Below are 19,165 nucleotides of genomic sequence, written 5' to 3' on the forward strand. Positions count from 1 at the left end.
AGTATAATAAGGTAATTGCTTTTTGATTTCAATCATGTTCTTCCTTAACATTAATTCACCTTCTGTGGATGAACATAATTGCCCAAGTTCTCTCAGACAATGCTGGTCAGAGATTTAGTCTGATCTTTGGAAGGTATTGTGCACCATCTCCAGGCGGGGGCTGTCCCAATTCGGACTTTTAGAGTCATTGTGTGTACCGATTTCCACTTCACCTGTCAGGCAGTTCACAAAACAAATCAATTTATGGAGTGGTCAATTCCAGCGGTATACAATGAGGGCCAAAGCCTACCAAACATGGACTTACTCGAACAAATAATGTGTTTAATTATTTATTTTCTGCACCCATAGCCTTGCCGGTTCCACGTTAATCATATACATGGCAAGACACATCTTTAAGGAATGAAAACATTTAGAGTAAAATGTTAATTAAAGACTGAATTAAAGTAAGTGACATATTAGCTGCAGTGAATAAGACTAGAAAAGTATGGGAGGTCTGTCCAAATAAGCAAATTCTTTTTGTGATGAGCTGAGAAGGAGAGAAACCAAGAAGGCCATGTACAGGCATACTGGATTTCTAGGTCTGCTGATACAAGATCATTTAATTTAAAGTTTATTAAATATTTGTAAGTTGTTCTGTAGGTCTCTAGTTTGTGGAAATATAATATGTGTCACTTTTCATTACAAAAAGGGTTTCTGACCATTTGGAAGTGTTTATCAGCTCTTCTCCCAAACACTTGCAGACCATTCAGTGGACTATACAATCTTCTGCAGCTTTTTGAATTGTTATATATAGAAATAGCCTGGATTCATCCTACAAATACAAAAAAATACAAAACAAGGAGAAGGACTCTGTATATATAAGGATCAAATCGTAGTGCATTGTGGCCTATTTAAGTATTAACCCATCCATCCATCCATCCATCTATCTTCGAAACTGCTTATCCTGGTGAGGGTCGCGGGGAAGCCATATCCGATCCCGGCAGACAGGGCGCAAGGCAGGAATACACCCAGGACTGGACGCCAGGCCATCGCTGGGATCAAAGTACTAACATAGAATGCTATTCTGTTTAAAACTGGCAACTGCTTTCCTTTGCTGCTGTTCCAGTATATGGCAGTGATGAATGGCAGTTGTGCTTCTCTCTGGCACTGTTCGCAGTCACCATTCTCCTGGCTCCGATTCTGGCAGTGAAGGCAAGTCGTGCGAGACTTCTGCCCAGCTTCAGCTCCCTTTGCCTTTCCCTTTCTCCGAAGATCCTCAATTCAATTGCTCACTTTGAACCTCGCTGTGAAGAATAACCTGCAATTTTCTCTAAATGTTATTTCTTTTCTTTATTTGCTAGGCTGTTCAGTATCTCTGTTTGCTATGACTCTAATGATCTCTGCAGGTTTGACCATGAATACATATTGTGATGAGCCAGCTGGCTTAGTCACGAACTAATTAACCCTCGTTAACTTCAATTGGACTGAGTATTGTGACCAATAGCGGGATGCTTGTTATTATGAACTGATGGGATAAAAGCAATGCTCAGAACATGATACTTTTTTTAAAACTCATTTGTGTTTGGTGTGTAGAGGGTGCGTATCTGCTTGTATTGAACCAAACGCTGTATTTTAAATCCATGTGTGTTGGTATTGTTTGTGGGGTTATGTGCAATTACGTGCATAAATAGTTCAATACTGCCAGTGGTTTAAGTATTGTTTTATCCTAGTCTTTATCTATAATGGGGGGAACCATGAATTTCTGTAATAAGTTTAAAGAAATCTACTGCTGTTAAATGTAATATTTGTGTAATAATGGGGGAAAGAGTTAATTGAACAGTCCTAGACTTTAATCATGTGAATACCTGACTTAATTACCTTTTTCCAATTAACTAATCTAAACAGCAATTAACCATTTTGGTTTGTTATAGGTGTTTTGGGATTTGTATTGAAGTGTGTGTGTGTGTGTGTGTATTATTTGTATTTGAATTGCTGTATAGGAAGTGTAGTTCTTTCACTTATTTGGTGTGCTTATCGTATGCTTTATTTAACGTTGATTTGCTGTAATAAAATAACACTTGGTTAAATGTATGAGAAATTAACTAAAGAGTCATATGAGAGAGAGAGTGTGTCAGTCAGAGAGTCCTTTCCTGGTCTGTCTCTGTCTCTCTATGGATATTTATCCAGGAACAGTCCCATTATACAATAAGGTGGTGGCAGATACACACTACTCTGTGTCAATCCACTTAGAGCACAACCATGCCAGGTCACGTTTTATTACAATATAATACTAATTATAGCTGCCCATGTAAGTAATTTACAATAATTTAATTATTGTGTTTCTCTTTAATGTTTTACTGATTGTTGACTGATACAGGAAAGTTGGTCACCAGTACATTTCACACGCTTGCATCTTTTAATATCTGACACTCCAGTTTCTTAACATTGAATAATTGCAATGAATGTCTGTTTGTTTCATGATGTATTGTTTATTAGTATGCACATGCTTACAATACAGGGCTAATTTCATGTGCATTATTATTATTGTATAAAGTTTAACATGTGAACGTAGTCTTAATTAAGGCATGGTTCATTAAGACTTATGTTTGGAGAACAAATCTGTCTAGATAAAAAAAAAAAAAAGACAGAATACAATACCATCCCCAAACATTACCAAGCAACCAGTCTCGTAGCAACACAGCGGGCAGCTGCGCAGTGTAAACACAGCAGCAGCGATGTGCGTGTGCTGGAGCTGCCGTGGACGCGGAGTAGGCTAACGGTCATAAAGTCATCAATAACACAGACGGGGAAATATGTCGGCTCTCTCCGCATTCCTCGACATCGCCATTGCCCCGCCGAACCCGGAAAGGAAGCTGTTGGCAGCGTTTACTAAAGACACGCACTCCAGTAAAGTCCACCTGGGAAGAAGGGGTGAGTTGCGTCATCACGTACACCGCTGCTGGTTCTCCTGTGCGCGTTAAAGTGCTTCACCTGTGCCTCGCTTTGGAAACCGGGCTCAGCAAACGAGCTCTCAATTTAAATCTATATACACAATGCACACAACCAATGTGTATTCATTTGATAATATTAATAATAACATTGATGATTATTAATAAAATAATGTGCCTTTTTATTCTGCCATTTTCCCTGTACAGAAATGCATTGACAAATATGTACAGTAAATTGCCAGTTCTACAACTTGCAACCAGAAAGGCCATAGTGACTACACCATTAAGACCCTAGCAATGATGGGGATGTGCTGCACAGCGCGGGTGCTGAAATAGTTGGTGTCATAATGTTGTGTAACCTTAACTTTGTTATTTGTATGTATTATTTGTTTATTATTATTTTATTACATTTCTTAGAAGACACCCATACAAGTGTTATTATAAAGTTTTACTTTATCACATTATTTTTACATGCAATTACCATTTTGTACAGCTGGGCTTTTACTGGTAAAGTCCCTTGCTCAAGGATAGAACAGCAGTGTCCCCCACTGGGATTGAACCTCTCCGCTTCAGAGCCCCCTGGCCGCTACTAGACACCGCTGCCCGCTTACTTGGGCATCACTACATTCCTCGTATTGGTGTAGTATGAATTGCATTGAAAAGACCGGGAGGGTATGTCAATGTTGATCCATGACTGAAAGCCATTTGTCAATCTGTTGACCATGTACAACATCCATTGACTCATATAGACATGCTTCACATAAATCAAACCACCACATTCAAATAACATATAAGGCTGAATGCACCTCGCCTTGAAAAAGGATGATATGTTTAGTGAGCATTACACCTTTGTATCCTTCACTTCTATTGTCTCTGTCTCTCTCTCAGAGCACCTCAATGAGGATGGTCAGTGCTCTGTGCTCCCTCTCGTTTTGAAGATCCGGCTGCAGGCAGCTGGTGACCCCACACTGACTTCAGACTATATGCCTACCCTGGGCTTCCCAGAATTCACCAGGAGTGTGATGGAGCTGGCACTGGGCAGAGACAGCCCTGCAATCATTGAAAATCGGGTAATATGCTTCACCTCCCTGCTGTCACCATGACTGCGAGATCTGATTGTTCTTACACAAGTCAGTCAGCTGCCTGTAAATAAAATACATTTGATATTATTAAAGGTTTATAAGCTACCATCTAGATAATCACTAGCAGTCTGATGGGGTGGTTTGGTCTGCAGTACCCATTCCCTACTATAACACAACATATGTTTTCATAGATTCATTTCATTAATATATATATAAAAAATAAATAATTATATATATAGGATGAGACCGAATAGTCGTAAATTGAAGAAATCGTTAAAGATGGCCACTATCGACAAGTGAATCTAACATTCGATAGTTAAAATAATAATAATAATAATAATAATAATAATAATAATAATAATAATAATTAAAAAAAAAGATTTTATTTTGAAGCCTGTACGGTTGATTGGCTCTCTATGTAGCTGTAATGAAGATTGACGTAAGGGTGGGATTTGTTATTGCTTGTCTGTGATTGGCTGACAGTCACAGATCTGCGCGACTCCGCCAATGTGATTGGTGTAATTCTGCAGATCTGCGCAGATCTGCGGCGCTACAAGAACGCGAACAATGGCTTCCTCTTGGTGGAAATACTTTGACAAAGTAAATGAAAACACTATTAAGTGTATAATATTTGCAGTGCAATTAATATAGCACAAATCTACAGCTTGTTTCCCACTCGATGACATTTTGGAGCTGCAAGTTATTCTTATGTATTTATTTTACCGTAATTATCACCTCATATAAACTGCTGTGTATTTTGATGTGAAACTACCAATCAGCGGCTTCACAGACCCTGCTGTCTGACAATCCTCTATTCTGATTGGCCAGGACTGGAGATGGCAGAATCCGCTGCTGAGAGTCGACAGTACAGTGTGTTTAATGTGTGTAAGTGTAGAAAAGGTGGTTTCACAGAGAGAGGTCGATGCGCTAATATCAGTTTATCCAGTGCGGCTTCAGCGGCGCGGCAACCAACAGTTGTCAGATCCCCACCGGGATTTCTCGTCTCGTCTTGAATTTTGTACCCGTTCAGCTCTTTCCCTGCGCCCCGTGTATTCACATTGAAATTCAGACCCGCCACTGTATGGATTAGCCCCACCGTAGTTTAGCCCCCCAAAATACTGTGCCGCCGCCAATGCATTTGAATATAAAACCAATTGAAGTGGAAGGAGTGCACAGCCCTGCCCAGTAGGGGCCAGATCCCTCAGCGCGACCCCTCAGTCCAGTGCCGTCACCTGCACGTCGTCGCTAGGGGGCGCCCAGGAGTGGATGTTGAGCGGGATGAACATTGAAGCGAGCTGGATGTCTTGCGGAGAGCATGTTTGTAATGTAATAATAATGGAGTTGACTACGAAGCGATCATCAATCAAATTATGACAGGGATCCAATGACAATGTGTATTCTTTCAGTTATGATTATGCTAGAATTCAGGCTTGGCTGCACTGTTTTATACGATTTGGGGAAGTGTTTTTATGTTTATTCTTAGGCCAAAACGACACTGAAGTCTTGCGATTTGTTACGTACGATGTTGTGTTTATATATATATATATAGTACAATAGTAAAGTACAATAAAATCCCAGCCGAGGTGGGTGAAAACGGAGTATAGGCTATTTATTGTAACTTTGTGACAATATCTCTTGAAACCTTAAACTTTGTTACTATACCGAAAAAAATACATCTATTGAAAGAAACCGTTTGCCAAGTCTCCTTTTATTTCATTCCTTCCCACTTTTTTCATGTCAAAATAATTAATAATAATTTCTGCATATCCAATTTCAAAATAAGAGTCTCACAAATAGATGTTTTTTTTTAATTTATTTATTTAGATTTTTAAAATAGAAATAAAACTGCGGAAAGAACGCGACCACAAGCCGCTGTTGTGTGTGTGTTCGTCTGTGCAGACAAACACAAAAAGCGTATATTATTTTAAAATAACCTGCGCCGAAACAACCATTGGTAGTTGAAGTATTTTAATAACTACGTATGACAATCTTATTCTGCTGTCATGTTTATTCTTCTGTTTCTTTTCTCTGCTTCAGTCAGCTCGGCTCTCGTTGGCTGCTGATGACGTCACTCTCCACGATCGTAAATATGAAACACGTTTAATAAACTCGTAGCTTCCGAGCAGATCGCAGGCAGCGACGCATCAGCCCGTCTCACTGCACGGCCAGCTGCCTGTGGTGACGATCAGTGCCGATCTGTCATGGGGGCCAAATCGGCTTAAAATCGTGTAGTGTGACCCCGGCATAAGGTCTTCTCAGGCATTTTTAAAATCTTTTATTTAAATAAAAATAATCTTATATTTATTTAATATTATGTAACATAGTTGCTCTCATTGTTATTTATCTATAGTTATATAGTTCCATTAATTATTTGTATAATAAAATTGCAGCTCTTCATTTAGAGCTGCAATTGTATGATACAAATAATTAATGGAACTATATAACTATAGAAGTGTTGTGTTTGGTTTGTTGGTTTTTATTGTTTACAACAGGTAACATTCACCTGAGGGTGTTCATAAAATCCCTCAGTTGAATTAATATGTTGTGTTTTACCAATACTTTAATATTTTTCATAAAAACTTCAAGAACATATTGTAAGGTCCCCCACATATCTGAATAACAAGTTTCAAACATCTTTTTGAAATATCCACATTTATTGAATACTAATATTTAAAACAAATGCCTTTTGGATAGGAAAATGCAGTAAAAGATTTTATTTTAGTTGTTGCAGTGCAGTGCATTATGTTATCTATGGTGCCCTAAGCCCAAAACACAAATATCAAGTCTGTACTACATATATTTTTGGTACATTTTTGAAGATACATTTTTTTTGCTAAACAAAGTCTTATAATTTGCTCAAACATCAATATATTTCAACACAACTTTCATAAAGTATTTTAAAGTACCTAAGGTCACTAAATAACTTTTTGGAGATTTGTCTCATTGCAAACACTAGGCAGCATATAACAAAATCTTCATATTACCCAGAGCTGTATGTTGTTCTTTTATGAATTAATAAAATGGTGCCTCTCCTGGCAATGAGCTAGTTGAGGAGGTGCACTCCTGCTCTTGTTGTCAAACAGAGACCTGTTGCCCTAGTGCTGTTGCCTTACCCACTCTGCATTGTATATAGTTCATTTGCATTCTCAGTAGAGTGAACATTGTCCCAATGCTGTAGAGGTATTGAACACAGGGCAAATATTGTTGTTTGCCCCTCAGTTGTACTATAACGTTTAAGGGTGGCTGCACACACCATCACAGTCAAGCTCATTGTAGTACTGTTCCTGGTTGAGAGCCAGGAGAGCTGGCTTGTGGCAGCTCCTGTTGCTTAACGGATGTTGCTTGGGTAATGCTTGGGAGTTCTGGCTCCCAGCAAAGAGGAAGTAGTAGTCTGTGCAGGGCAATATATACAAACAGGAAGCAGATAGAGATGTATGATGTGCAGAAAGGGCTATAGGCAGCTTTGATAGTCAGATGTTTCGTATAAGGTACAATACCAACTGGCTTAATCCTCCCCTTTGGGTAGCATTCTCTTTTTCATTTGCAACCTACTGTTTTCCTCACTGGGTGATTTGTTATTTCAGGCAGCAGGAATTCAGACTGTGGGTGGGACTGGAGCAGTTCGTCTGGGTGCGGAGCTCTTAAAACGCTGTTACAATGTGGGTGTGGCCTGGTGTGGGCCAGTCTATCTCTCCTCTCCCTGTGACGGTAGGTGGCGCTGTTTCTTATAATACCTGAGTCAATGATGAAAGGAACTCAATGCCTTAACAAAACAGTGACCTAAAAAGAGAATCATGTGAACTGCAAGCTAATGTAAATATACATAAATAAATAAATATAAAGAAAGCTAAGAGAGAAACAGAAAATATTTCAGTGGGTTTAAACTTAGTACCATTTCCAGTACTGCACTGGCAATATAGACAGTATAGGAAGAAATGTGTAACCTATAATAATTATCTGAGTTAGGGATAGTCATCATGGATGTAGAAAAGGCAGGTCTTGTTTAACAAGCTTGTTGGCTTGCTTGCATGAACAACAACCGTAATGGATACTGGCAGAGTATGTGTTATCTCCCAGCACAACACAGAAGATTAATTCTCAAATTGATAAGATAGGGTTTCCATGTAATGCATGCAAATATATTGAGAACTTGTTAGTTTGTTGAGAAGAAAGTGTCCTAATAAAGAAAGTACCTCGGACTGGAGTTACTAGTGGATGTAGAAATTAGTAACTTCTAAATAAAGGGAAGAAAGCTGACAAATGAAAAAATGATGACATGAAGTGCAAGACATACTGGTGTAAATAATGGTTCTACAGAACTTGACAACCTAACAAAATTATCTTGATATTATATTACACAATTTTGATAGCTGTGTAATAGCAACAAATGCAACAATACAGTGTAGAGAGCAACTTCCTTAACTCTAGGTCATATCGACTGAGTTCCAGTCAGTGCTCCCTTTTTCCCTTCTCTGTGCACAGACTCCCTGGCCAGAACATTTCAGGCGGTGGGGATCAGAGATGTCCACCACTACCGCTACTGGGATGCAGAGAAGAAGAGTGTGGCTGTCGAGTGGCTGCTGGAGGACCTGGAGGCAGTTCCAGAGCAGGCGGTCATTGTGCTCTCCGCCTCAGGACACTGCCCCACTGGGGCTGACCCCAGTCAAGAGCAGTGGGCCTCTATTGCTCAGGTCATGATGGTGAGCACTGAATCAGTATCTGAAGCTGACTCTGGGCAGAAACGTCTGGATAAAATGCTGAGAGTGATTTGCTACTAGAGGGGCAACATTTTGTTCTTATTTTGACAACACACCTCAACAAAATGGAGAATTATGTTGGGAATCAGATGGGATTCTAAAAATAGTGAAAGGATGAAATGTTTTCACTTCTCTTAACTGATTTCATTCCTTTTGAAACACAACTACTGGTGAACCTGAAAAACAGGATGATAGCATGCAACTTCAAACTTTTGAACGAATACTGAGTGCCATAGTGTTATTTTTAAAGGAGGTGTGTATTTGTGGCTCTTGTAGGCCCCCCACCACCCCTGTATAAAGCCTACAACTGCGGGGTCCTCCAGGTAGTCCACTGCAGAGATGTAACATGTTTTTTATATATATAAAACGGGTTGCCACACTGTTAGCTCACTCCACAAAGGACAATAAACATCACTCTAAGCTCAGCGTCTCAAAGCTACACTTTTCTTTTTTTGTCATTCCTTATGTCTCAGAGCATCTGATTTGTATTTTCTATCCATTGTTTTACGTATCTAACTTAACAATAGCTAGTTGGCTAGTTACTAGAGTCTAAACCAGACATAGCTTGCCAACTGATAGGACAGGTTACACATCAATCAAATATTAAAACAGACCCGTCATTATTTTATTGAAAAAACAAAGATGAACATTGAACTAAACAATTATTTCAGAATCATTTGTATGCTGTTTTGGTACAGTATGACATAAAATACCAAAAGTATTTTAAACAAATTACTAAATAAATGAATAATGATTTTGAAGACCCTGGCCCCACCCCACCAGCGGCGCAGGTGCAAGTACCAGGCAAAGGGGCCCCTCAAGGGGGTATAACGACAGACTCTGTACATTGCTATATACTATACTTCATAAAATAAGCAACAACAGCTCAGATCAGTGCCAGGATTTAATGAAATCATGCAGTATAAGTTATGATATTATATATGTATTTTGAATTATTTTACTGTTAAATAATATGTGTTCTTCGGTATATAATTGTAAAAAAAAGAAAAAAAATATATATATATATATATCTGGTGGAACGTGGATCCCCTTGGAGGGCCCCTAGATGCGGTGGGCCCTGCTGCCTATGTCCTATCACCCCCGTGATATTTCCGCTTCTGACCATGGGACTCTTCCAGACAATAATTGGTTCTATAAAGTTGTTCAAGTTTGGTTGGAATGATGAGCCAGAAGATTCTGATCCACTAGGATCATAGGATCATAAGGATCATAAGATGAAGAACATAAGAAAGTTTATAAACGAGAAGAGGCCATTCGACCCATCATGCTCGTTTGGTGTCTATTAATAAGTAAGTGATCCAAGGATCCTATCCAGTCTATTTTTAAATTTTAACACATTTTCAGCTTCAGCCACATCACTGGGGAGTTTGTTCCAGATTGTGACGACTCTCTGTGTGAAGAAGTGTCTCCTGTTTTCCGTCTTGAATGCCTTGAAGCCCAATTTCCATTTGTGTCCCAGGGTGCATGTGTCCCTGCTGATCTGGAAAAGCTCGTCTGGTTTGATGTAGTCGATACCTTTTCATGATTTTGACACATAGTCTCCTCTCATCCAGGGTGAAAATATGCAGTCCCCTCAGTCTCTCAGTAGGACATTCCCTTCAGACCTGGAATAAGTCTGGTTGCTCTCCTCTGAACTGCCTCTAGAGCAGCGATATCTTTCTTGAAGTTTGGAGCCCAGAACTGTACACAGTATCCAGATGAGCTCTAACTAGTGCATTGTACAGTCTTAACATTACTGCCCTTGTTTTAAATTCTACACTTTTGACAATATACCCTAAAACTCTGTTTGCTTTTTTTTATTGCTTCGGTCTTTCTCATGCGTTACTTCATCTAGTTCTATTCCTCCCATAGTGTAATTATAGTGGACATTTTTGTTACCTTGCACTTGTCCACATTGAATTTCATCTGCCAGGTGTCGGCCCACAACTGAATATTATCCAAGTCCCTTTGAATAACCTGTGCTGCCGAGATTGTATCTGCTCAGCCACCTATTTTATTATCAACAAGCAAATGTGACAAGTTTTCTAACTATCCCAGAGTCCAGATCATTAATATAGATTAGAATAAGCAAAGACCCTAGTACTGATCCCTGTGGAACTCCACTAACAACCTCACTCCAGTTAGAAGCAACTCCTCTAATTGGCAGGGTTGGAGAGCCTAGTGTCAGACCAATAGCCTCTGGTTCCTCTTTCTGTGTTCCTACAGAAACGCCGGCTCTTCCCCTTCTTCTTGCTGCCTGCTCAGGGCCTGTGCTCAGGTGACCCTGCCCGTGATGCCTGGCCACTGCGCCACTTTGTCTCCCTGGGGCTGGAGCTGCTATGCGCTCAATCCTTCTCCCACAACTTCAGGCTCTATGGTGAGATGAGATCTGCAGCAGTGCTTCTCTAATGAACAGTACTGATCAGTGTGCTGTAGGCAGAGGGTTTTATGTGTAGGTGGATGGATGAAAGAAGGAACAAGAAAACATTCATTAACTGTGAATGTTAGTTATTTTGTTGTGGCTTAATCCCTGGTGTATGCTAGAGACTATACGGAGGAACAGCTAGGATAATCAAAATATAAGGCACCCTGTGATTTCCTGTCTATTGTCACGGCAGGAGAAAGAGTGGGAAGCCTTCTCCTGGTCCTGAAGCAAAGCGCCACTCTGCTGGCTCTCCAATCACAGGCTGAGGATTTGGTACGCACGCTGTGGTCCCACCCACCTGGGGGCGGGGCCCGGGTGGTCACCACGGTGCTCAATAATCCCGCCCACCTGGCTGAGTGGTGAGTAGAGCAGGCTCAGTTACTAAGATATTATTTATTATTCCACCATATCTGTTGATGTTTGTCAATAATGTATATTGTATAGTATACACAATACTATAATGTTAGAGAGAGACTGAGACTGAAGTTGGAGTACAATCAGGGGATACAATTTACTTTCTTGGCAACTAGCCACTGTCTGGTAGAAGGAAAAAAACTTACCAGCCACTTGGTATTTTTACCAGCCAAAGGCAAACATCACCAGAAATACATGAGGGTCAATACATATGTGGTGAACATGACATTTATTCAGGTAATTAATCAATCACAATAACAAAAGCTAATCCCACACCTGTATAGACTCTTAGACAGGTGTGTATGAGGGAAATGGATCTGCATTGATAAAACATGCTCCCACACAGTTACTACTTGCAAGTGTTAAGGTATTTGACCAAAACACTGCATTCTATTGATTTATAACATTTGCTAGTAGAGACTGCGGGAGCATCTTTTTCAAATTAATCAATCACAGATGAAATAACATCGCAGCTAATGGGGATCTGTATCAACACATTAAACTAACACATAAGAAGGGGTGTTATATGGTGACACACTATCGCTCTTCATACTCCTCTTCCTCTTCACGGCTACTCCCTTCTCTGGGTTTCCGCACGGTCATTAAAAGTCATTTAATTTCAAAGTATTTTCTTAAGGCGCTTAAAAATCATTAAAATTAATGTTATCATTAAAAATCATGGTTTATAAGCTACAATGTAAAAGTCTGTTTCTCTCTCTCATCTGCACTCACAGCAGCGCATAACCTGACACCTGCTTTATCAGTGCCAGGGCTGAGAGGTCCTTTGGATTAGGTGAAAAATATAATCTATAGGGATGATGACAGACAGTGACGTCCATTCCACTGGTCAATACGATGCACGCCGGCAAAGACGCGATGAAAACAAACCGCACGCTTCTCTTCAGCAAAAAATGCACGTCTCTATCACAAATCGTTTCCCCATAAATTAATACGTCGTATTTGATGAATACTTATCTGACACAACAACAATCTATGTAAAAGTGCATTATTAGAAGACGTATGGAAATAGCAGACCTGTCAACTCCCGTATTATTACTGTTGCCGACATATCACAACTTTTTATTGTCACAATTTCAAATTAACCATAAAGGTTGTGACTATTTGTTTATAAAGGAATATTTTGCCATTACATCTGTAACTGACCGACCAATATGTTTTTCTTTTTCATTTTTTATAAATTTTCATTCATTTGCCAGTTTAGCAATGTGAGCTGCAATGAAAATGCGTTAACATTAGCGTCCTTGTGGCAATGTTTTCCGGTCACAACAGGGAAATACAAAATGTATAAGACCTGTGTAGTTAGCTAATTTATACAATCTAATTGACAAACGATTGACTCCTCTGCACTGCACACTCACACCGCCGCTCTGCGCATGGGTTCCAGCGAATACAGGACAAACCGCACTAGCCGGCTGTGCGTGTATAATGTGTTTGTTGCTCTTCTTTCTTTTCTCCCATTGCTAGTTTCGCAGAAGGGTGTTTGGCTTTTAGGAGGGTTAACATATCAGCTGTAGATTCGTGGTAGTTTAATTGCACTGCACATTATTGTACACTCATGTGCTTCTCTGTAAGGAAGCCATGGGGCGCGTTGTAGCGCAGATTTTCGCAGATATGCGCAGACCTGCAGAATTCCACCGATTGTGCGTGTATGAACTGGATCAACGTAACTATTATAATTCGAAAACACTTTTTGAAACATATCGACCAATACATTATGAGAAATTAAAACAAGTTGAGTTCCCGTACACTTGTTGGCTACCCGCCAAAGAGGCTGGTAAAATTGACAGATTTACCCGCCACTGGCTAAATCTACCCGCATTTGTCGGGTGGCGGGTGTTAATTTTATTCCCTGAGTACAATTCATTGGTGGTTCCCATGGCATCCTTAATTTTTTTTTTTATAATAGCAGTAGAAATTTTAGGAATAAAGCCAGGAAATTACAAGAAGCTGTCCATTGATCTTAAGGTGTGATAGGACAGTCTCTGTTATGTTTTAGTTTTTGTTGCTCTCTGGATGACATTATTCTGTTTCACTGCCAGATTGTGCATTTCTCTTAATATTTTAGGCACTCTGGCACTGTTTGTATTTGAAGATCACCTCCTAATTTTCCCTTTTATGCTAGTTTTTTTCTGGGTTAATATAGTTTATTGCTAAATTGAACCTGCTTTGGGACATTTTATAAAAGTCACTATATACAATATTATTATATAACAAAAAATGCTATTCAGCACAATACCTATTTCCTAGGCTTTCCCCCAGGGCACGACAGAATGTAAATGAAGCCATCAGAGATAATGACATTGATACAATCAAGTTATATCAAAGCACATATACAAATACCATTATCATTATTATTTTATAACTTGCATTCACAAAATGGCATCACCAAATTGTTTAAAATCTCAGTGAAGTGCAGACCCCTGTTATAATGATTGTCTGTGCAGGCGAGATGTAGTGAAGACTATGGTGGAGCGAGGCATGCTGGTCCGAGAGAGGCTGAGAGAGAAGCTGAGGGTGCTGGGGACTCCGGGGAGCTGGGATCATCTGACACAGCAGGGGGGAATGTACTGTTACACTGGCCTGACTGGTGAGGCATCTATCTGTCTGTCCATCTGTCTGTCTGTCTGGGCAGAGCATGCTCCTTCAGTCCTGTTCCTCGGCTCATTGTCTTCTGGTTTTCATTCCAACTCAAATCAGTACATCTGCGTTGATTATTTTGTAACAGCCTGATGCACTGCTGTCTTTCATTTCATTTCATAAAACCACCTGCTTTAAGGAGGCAGTTCCCGAACGTTTTCACACTGCAGTCCAGCTATTTATGATATTAAAGTATCCCGGAGGACCACAATATGATCAGCCAACATAGATTTATTTGCATATTAAACATATACAAAGGAAAACAAAAAATATCAATGAAAAATACAATACCAATACCAATATCAATACAGAACTCTTGAAGTATTTTGAAAGTTTTTGTAATGTGGATTTGAGATGAATGTGATAGATTGCAGGACAAAATATGCTGCGGACAGGCACTCAATGTGCTTTTACAGATTTGTTGCCAGTATATTTAAGAGAATACTGTATAGTATATCCTCAACTTGTCTAATTATGCCTTGCTCCACAGCACCCAACTTTTAATTGCCCATCGTTTCATGAAACACAGACCTAGGCATGAAAAACACTATCAAATGCAACCATTATTATTATTATTATTATTATTATTATTATTATTATTATTATTATTATTATTAATAATAATAATAATAATAATATTAGCAGATGCCATTGTCCAGGGTGACTTACAAAATATAAGAGCATAATTAGCATTATTAGTTTTGAGGGCTAATTGCTTAGCTTTCAGACAATATAGAAAAATTAGGAGGAATTCAGAACCGTAACATTCTTGTACTGCGATAAACCACATCACTTAACCTGTTAATTTTATGAAGAGTGGTTAAAAGGGTCTAATCAAGCCACCAACAGTGCAATTACAGGATTCAATAAAGCTAAGAAATTAAAAGGAAAACAGTCTGTATGTATCCTAATTTGAACAGTTATACTATAGGGAAACTTGAAGTGCAGTCTTTGGACAGAGACGAAATTAACATTAAATTGCAGTGCCTCAGAAAAAAAAAAATGCTCCTTTTTTAAAAGAGAATCCCCCTCCAAGCACAGAGTCCCAGACTAATTAAGCCTGTTGTGAGGAAACGATTTATCTCTAAATGGAAAATGGTCATTTGAATAGGTTTGCTTTTCTCTTGTTGTTACAAAGGTACAACTTGTCTCTCCTCCAATTGAGATTTATATAAGCTTAACAAGAAATTCCATAGATTTTGAAAAGTGAATTCAGGTTTCATCTATCTTGCTTAACACCTATTAGCTAGGAGACAGATTGTTTTACAAAAATATGTATAATTATTGTTCAAAGGCTATTATGTTGTGAAAAGATGCCAAAGGCTGCTTTGCATACTAGTACACTCTAATATGTAAGGATGTTTGTATCTGTGTTTATCTTTCCACCGTACACATGTCTTGGTCTGGCTTTACCGCCTCTATCGGTTTCGCTCTGTGTCTTACCATGTCCTTCAGCGTGTCCGGTCCCATCATCCTCATGGCTGTTTCCCTTTTGACCAGTTCCATCATGTTCATTCAGATTCGTCTGCTATGTGTTATGAAATCATTTTAAAAGGTTTCATCTGATAAAATGTGTAGTCTTTTTGTGAACAGTGCACTTCAATTATATTATCAACCCCAACTCTGTAGAATGTGAGTAAAAGTGAATTACCCTTTTTTATGCGGGAGACAGACATGCAATTAATATTGCCTTTATATGCACAGATTATTGCACACAGAATACTTGAATTCATAAAAACATGTTCGTATAAAAGGACTAATGCAATACTAATAATACCTCTTTTATGCTCAATGCATTAGAGAGTCGTTGTAATTAGCACTGGGGAAAACGAATTCACAAAATTAACATGTGAATTCTGTATGCATGATCTGGAATAAAATTGCTTGGATCACAGGGTGGAACATTCAGTAATTTGATAAAGAACTGTTTTTCAAATATAACAATGTCAGTAGACTCTGTTCAAGGTCATAGGCCATCATCATAAACCACTTTAACTGCATTAAAAAAAAATGGAAACCAAGACTCTTGAGAGAGCGATGTAATGTTTTGCAACAGGATTGTGTTGCTTTCTTATTGAGTAAAAACCTTAAATGCTTCATGAGGGAGGCCCTACAGGTGAATTGTCACAAATCCACCTTTAATCTAGACAGTTATATTAAACAGATCAGAGACTATTAATAATAACAACATCAGCTACTGGTCAGCTAAATACAACATATCCCTCAATAATTAGGGATAATCAGGACCATTCTGTAAATGATACTTTACTGTAATTTATCTTAACTTTGAGAAAAATATAAACTGAAGTGTGTGTGATCTGTTCACACATAACAAATAAGTGCATAAGTACATGAACAACAAGAGAAGAACCAAAAGCCATTCATTTATTCTCCTAATTGAGGCTTTTGAAAGATCAAAGAAATTGATTAAATTTCAGGCGGGTAATGCTGGGATTATAGTGCTGAGTGCTGAGATTAAACCTTAATTGCCCTTCATTATTCTAGGATGCATTGTGTAATAAGACAGTAACGAGTGGTTTGATAACTTAATTATTCTTTAGATCTTCTCCATGGCAATGGCTGGAGTGACTGCTTGAGGTTGCTGAATGCAAACTGAGTAGTTACTTCATTCAAATGAACCTGTCCACGTCACAGGATCCTATGCAGGGACATGGGCACACTTGTGTGAGCGCTGCAAGGTGTATTTATTCTTCCATATATAACCTTAACACTTCCTATCTGTTCCCACAGCAAAGCAGGTGGCCTTTCTGGCAAACAAAAGACACATTTACCTGCCAGGCAACGGAAGCCTTAACATCAGTGCCCTCAACAGCCGCAATCTGGACTATGTGGCTGAATCCATCCACCTGGCCATGACCTCTAACCCCTGACCCCTGTAGGGACTCCTCGTGGTCGCTTGGATACCTACAGAACATCCCAGTGGTTGCTGGAACCTGGTACTGTAGCTTCCATTATAGTCTTCTCTTAAAACATCAACTGTTTGTGGGTATCCTTGAAGAAACCACCTCTTTAATTTGTTATTTTGTTTTTGTAACTCTTCCATCTGTTATGTAGGCAATGGCAATAAAGTCTAGTAGAACACTTGCACTGGCTTAAAATGCATTCATATGAAAGTTAATATTGGTTCTGCATAAATTAATTATTTGGGATTATTTGGATTGTGAGGGGTATGGGACACAGATTGTCAATCAACCCTGAAAGACAGCTGCAATAATTTGTATTGTTTAATCAGCACTGACCATGCTTTCAGGGTTTATCTGTCTCTCTCAGCAGGTGAGCCAGTTTTCCTCATTTCATCTCCCAGTGCTGTAGAATCAATGCAAAGTCTTGCAGTAGCCACCTCAGTCAATGATGCAAGTAGTTGAATAATCACTTTGATCAGCAGTGATATATAAAACGTTAACAGCAGCTTAGGTTCACCAGTAAGGACACACTTTATATTCTAATAAAGTTCTATTCCAATTATGAATCTGTCAAGAGCAGCTGAAACCCCGGCCTCTGTGAACTGAGGTGGCTTATCAAAGCAGAACAAGGACATCAGTCCTGCTGCTGATTGGACAATCTCGGCACTGTGAAATTGTATCATGTAATATGTAACTCATTCAGCCACATGATGTGTCTGTCTGTTCATGAGGTATGCTGTGGCGTCTGTTATTAAGACTTGAATAACCATCAAAGCTGTACATCAAAATGATACATGTGCATTGCTTTACAACATAGGGTTAAGTTACCCCCTGGGCTGTAAAAACTGGAGTGTTCCATTATTTTAGGAAATCATGCTTGATACGTCTATCTGGAATCTAGATTCCTGAGATGGACAGATTACATTTGCATACAGCATTACTGTGCATCACTCAGAGAGCATTAACTAAAACATGCAGGGGCAGTTTTTTTGTTTTACACAAACAATGTACAAACTTTCAGCACTTAGTGTAGTCAGCATATTACCTTTCTGTACTGGCTTTATTTTCCATAATCGATATGCAACCTAAACACAATGTGGCTTGTGCTTACATAGATAGACAATCATCAGTAATCTAGTGTGAGCAGCAGGGGTGAAGTAGGAGGCTGTAGCAGGCAGGAGGAGACAGAAAAATCATCAGGCATGCCATATTTTTGAGTTTTGAAGGGAAGCCATTAGGTAAGAGAGTTGACAATCAGAGTAGCACAGAAACTCAAGATTCAAAGCCAACTGTAAATCCCCTTTTAGGTAGGAAATGATGACCTTTTATAAAGGATTCCCATTGTATAGTGTAATTTGCACCATTTCGTGCAAGAAAAAGCAAAATCGGAAGCAATAACTCATCAAGAAAAGATGAAACAGCCCCTAAGTGCACCACTGCACAGAGGTCCTTGATTAGATTCTCTTTGTAAGAGTGGCTGGATTGTTCTTGCAGGAAGATTGGATGTAAATTACTGCTCCCATGGAAATTGCTTGATGCGTCAGAGCGTAACAGAAGGGACTGTCTCAAGGAAGATTGAAATTTTGTCACCTGGAACATTGCTGCCCAATTTGTAGTGCTGTGATAATTAAGGGTTGGTCTGGAAGAACTCAAGCCATAGAACTCATGTGAACAGAACCTGGACTTCCATTACCCTGTATTCACATTTTGTGTAACGCTTCTTTCTGTAAGGAACAATAAGTCCTATTGCCAGCCAGACAGTCACAGAAATGTCATATAAATGCTTTTGTTGTTAATAGACAGACATTATTACATTAATAAAGAAATGCAGATAGATGTGGCAACAATTCCCCAATGGGCCCTATGCAGTTGGCACCATATACTGGGGTTGAGTGTTCAGGAAGTCAGATATGGTTTTCTCAGTTAGCTACTTAGTGGGTTGGAACATGTTAGCTCTACAGATGAGAGCTGTATTACC

At 39.2% G+C, this 19,165-nt stretch overlaps 1 protein-coding gene across 2 annotated transcripts; it reads left to right on the forward strand.

Moving 5' to 3' along the window:
- The first annotated feature begins 2,677 nt into the window (after window positions 1–2,677).
- Window positions 2,678–17,368, forward strand: got1l1 (glutamic-oxaloacetic transaminase 1 like 1). 2 transcript variants are annotated; one of them, XM_066714451.1, is made up of 9 exons: window positions 2,842–2,910; window positions 3,421–3,599; window positions 3,816–3,997; window positions 7,594–7,717; window positions 8,492–8,709; window positions 10,993–11,143; window positions 11,385–11,550; window positions 14,071–14,213; window positions 17,015–17,368. In XM_066714451.1, exons 3-9 carry the CDS (start codon window positions 3,911–3,913, stop codon window positions 17,152–17,154), a joined length of 1,029 nt encoding a protein of 342 aa, XP_066570548.1. In that variant the 5' UTR covers window positions 2,842–2,910; window positions 3,421–3,599; window positions 3,816–3,910; the 3' UTR covers window positions 17,155–17,368. The 2 variants fall into 2 exon arrangements, with proteins under 2 accessions (XP_066570547.1, XP_066570548.1); XM_066714450.1 differs by lacking the exon at window positions 3,421–3,599 and having other exon boundaries at window positions 2,678–2,910.
- Window positions 17,369–19,165: the final 1,797 nt, after the last annotated feature.

The sequence above is a fragment of the Amia ocellicauda genome, chromosome 9, assembly GCF_036373705.1.
Source record: "Amia ocellicauda isolate fAmiCal2 chromosome 9, fAmiCal2.hap1, whole genome shotgun sequence".
Classification (NCBI taxonomy): Eukaryota; Metazoa; Chordata; class Actinopteri; order Amiiformes; family Amiidae; genus Amia; species Amia ocellicauda.

Excerpts from the sequence above, each read along its gene's own strand:
- got1l1 (XM_066714450.1), top strand. The coding sequence starts at position 2,793 with ATGTCGGCTCTCTCCGCATTCCTCGACATCGCCATTGCCCCGCCGAAC. Across the intron at positions 2,911-3,815 it reads AGTCCACCTGGGAAGAAGGG|AGCACCTCAATGAGGATGGT; the intron begins GTGAGTTGCGTC and ends TCTCTCTCTCAG. Across the intron at positions 14,214-17,014 it reads CTGTTACACTGGCCTGACTG|CAAAGCAGGTGGCCTTTCTG; the intron begins GTGAGGCATCTA and ends CTGTTCCCACAG.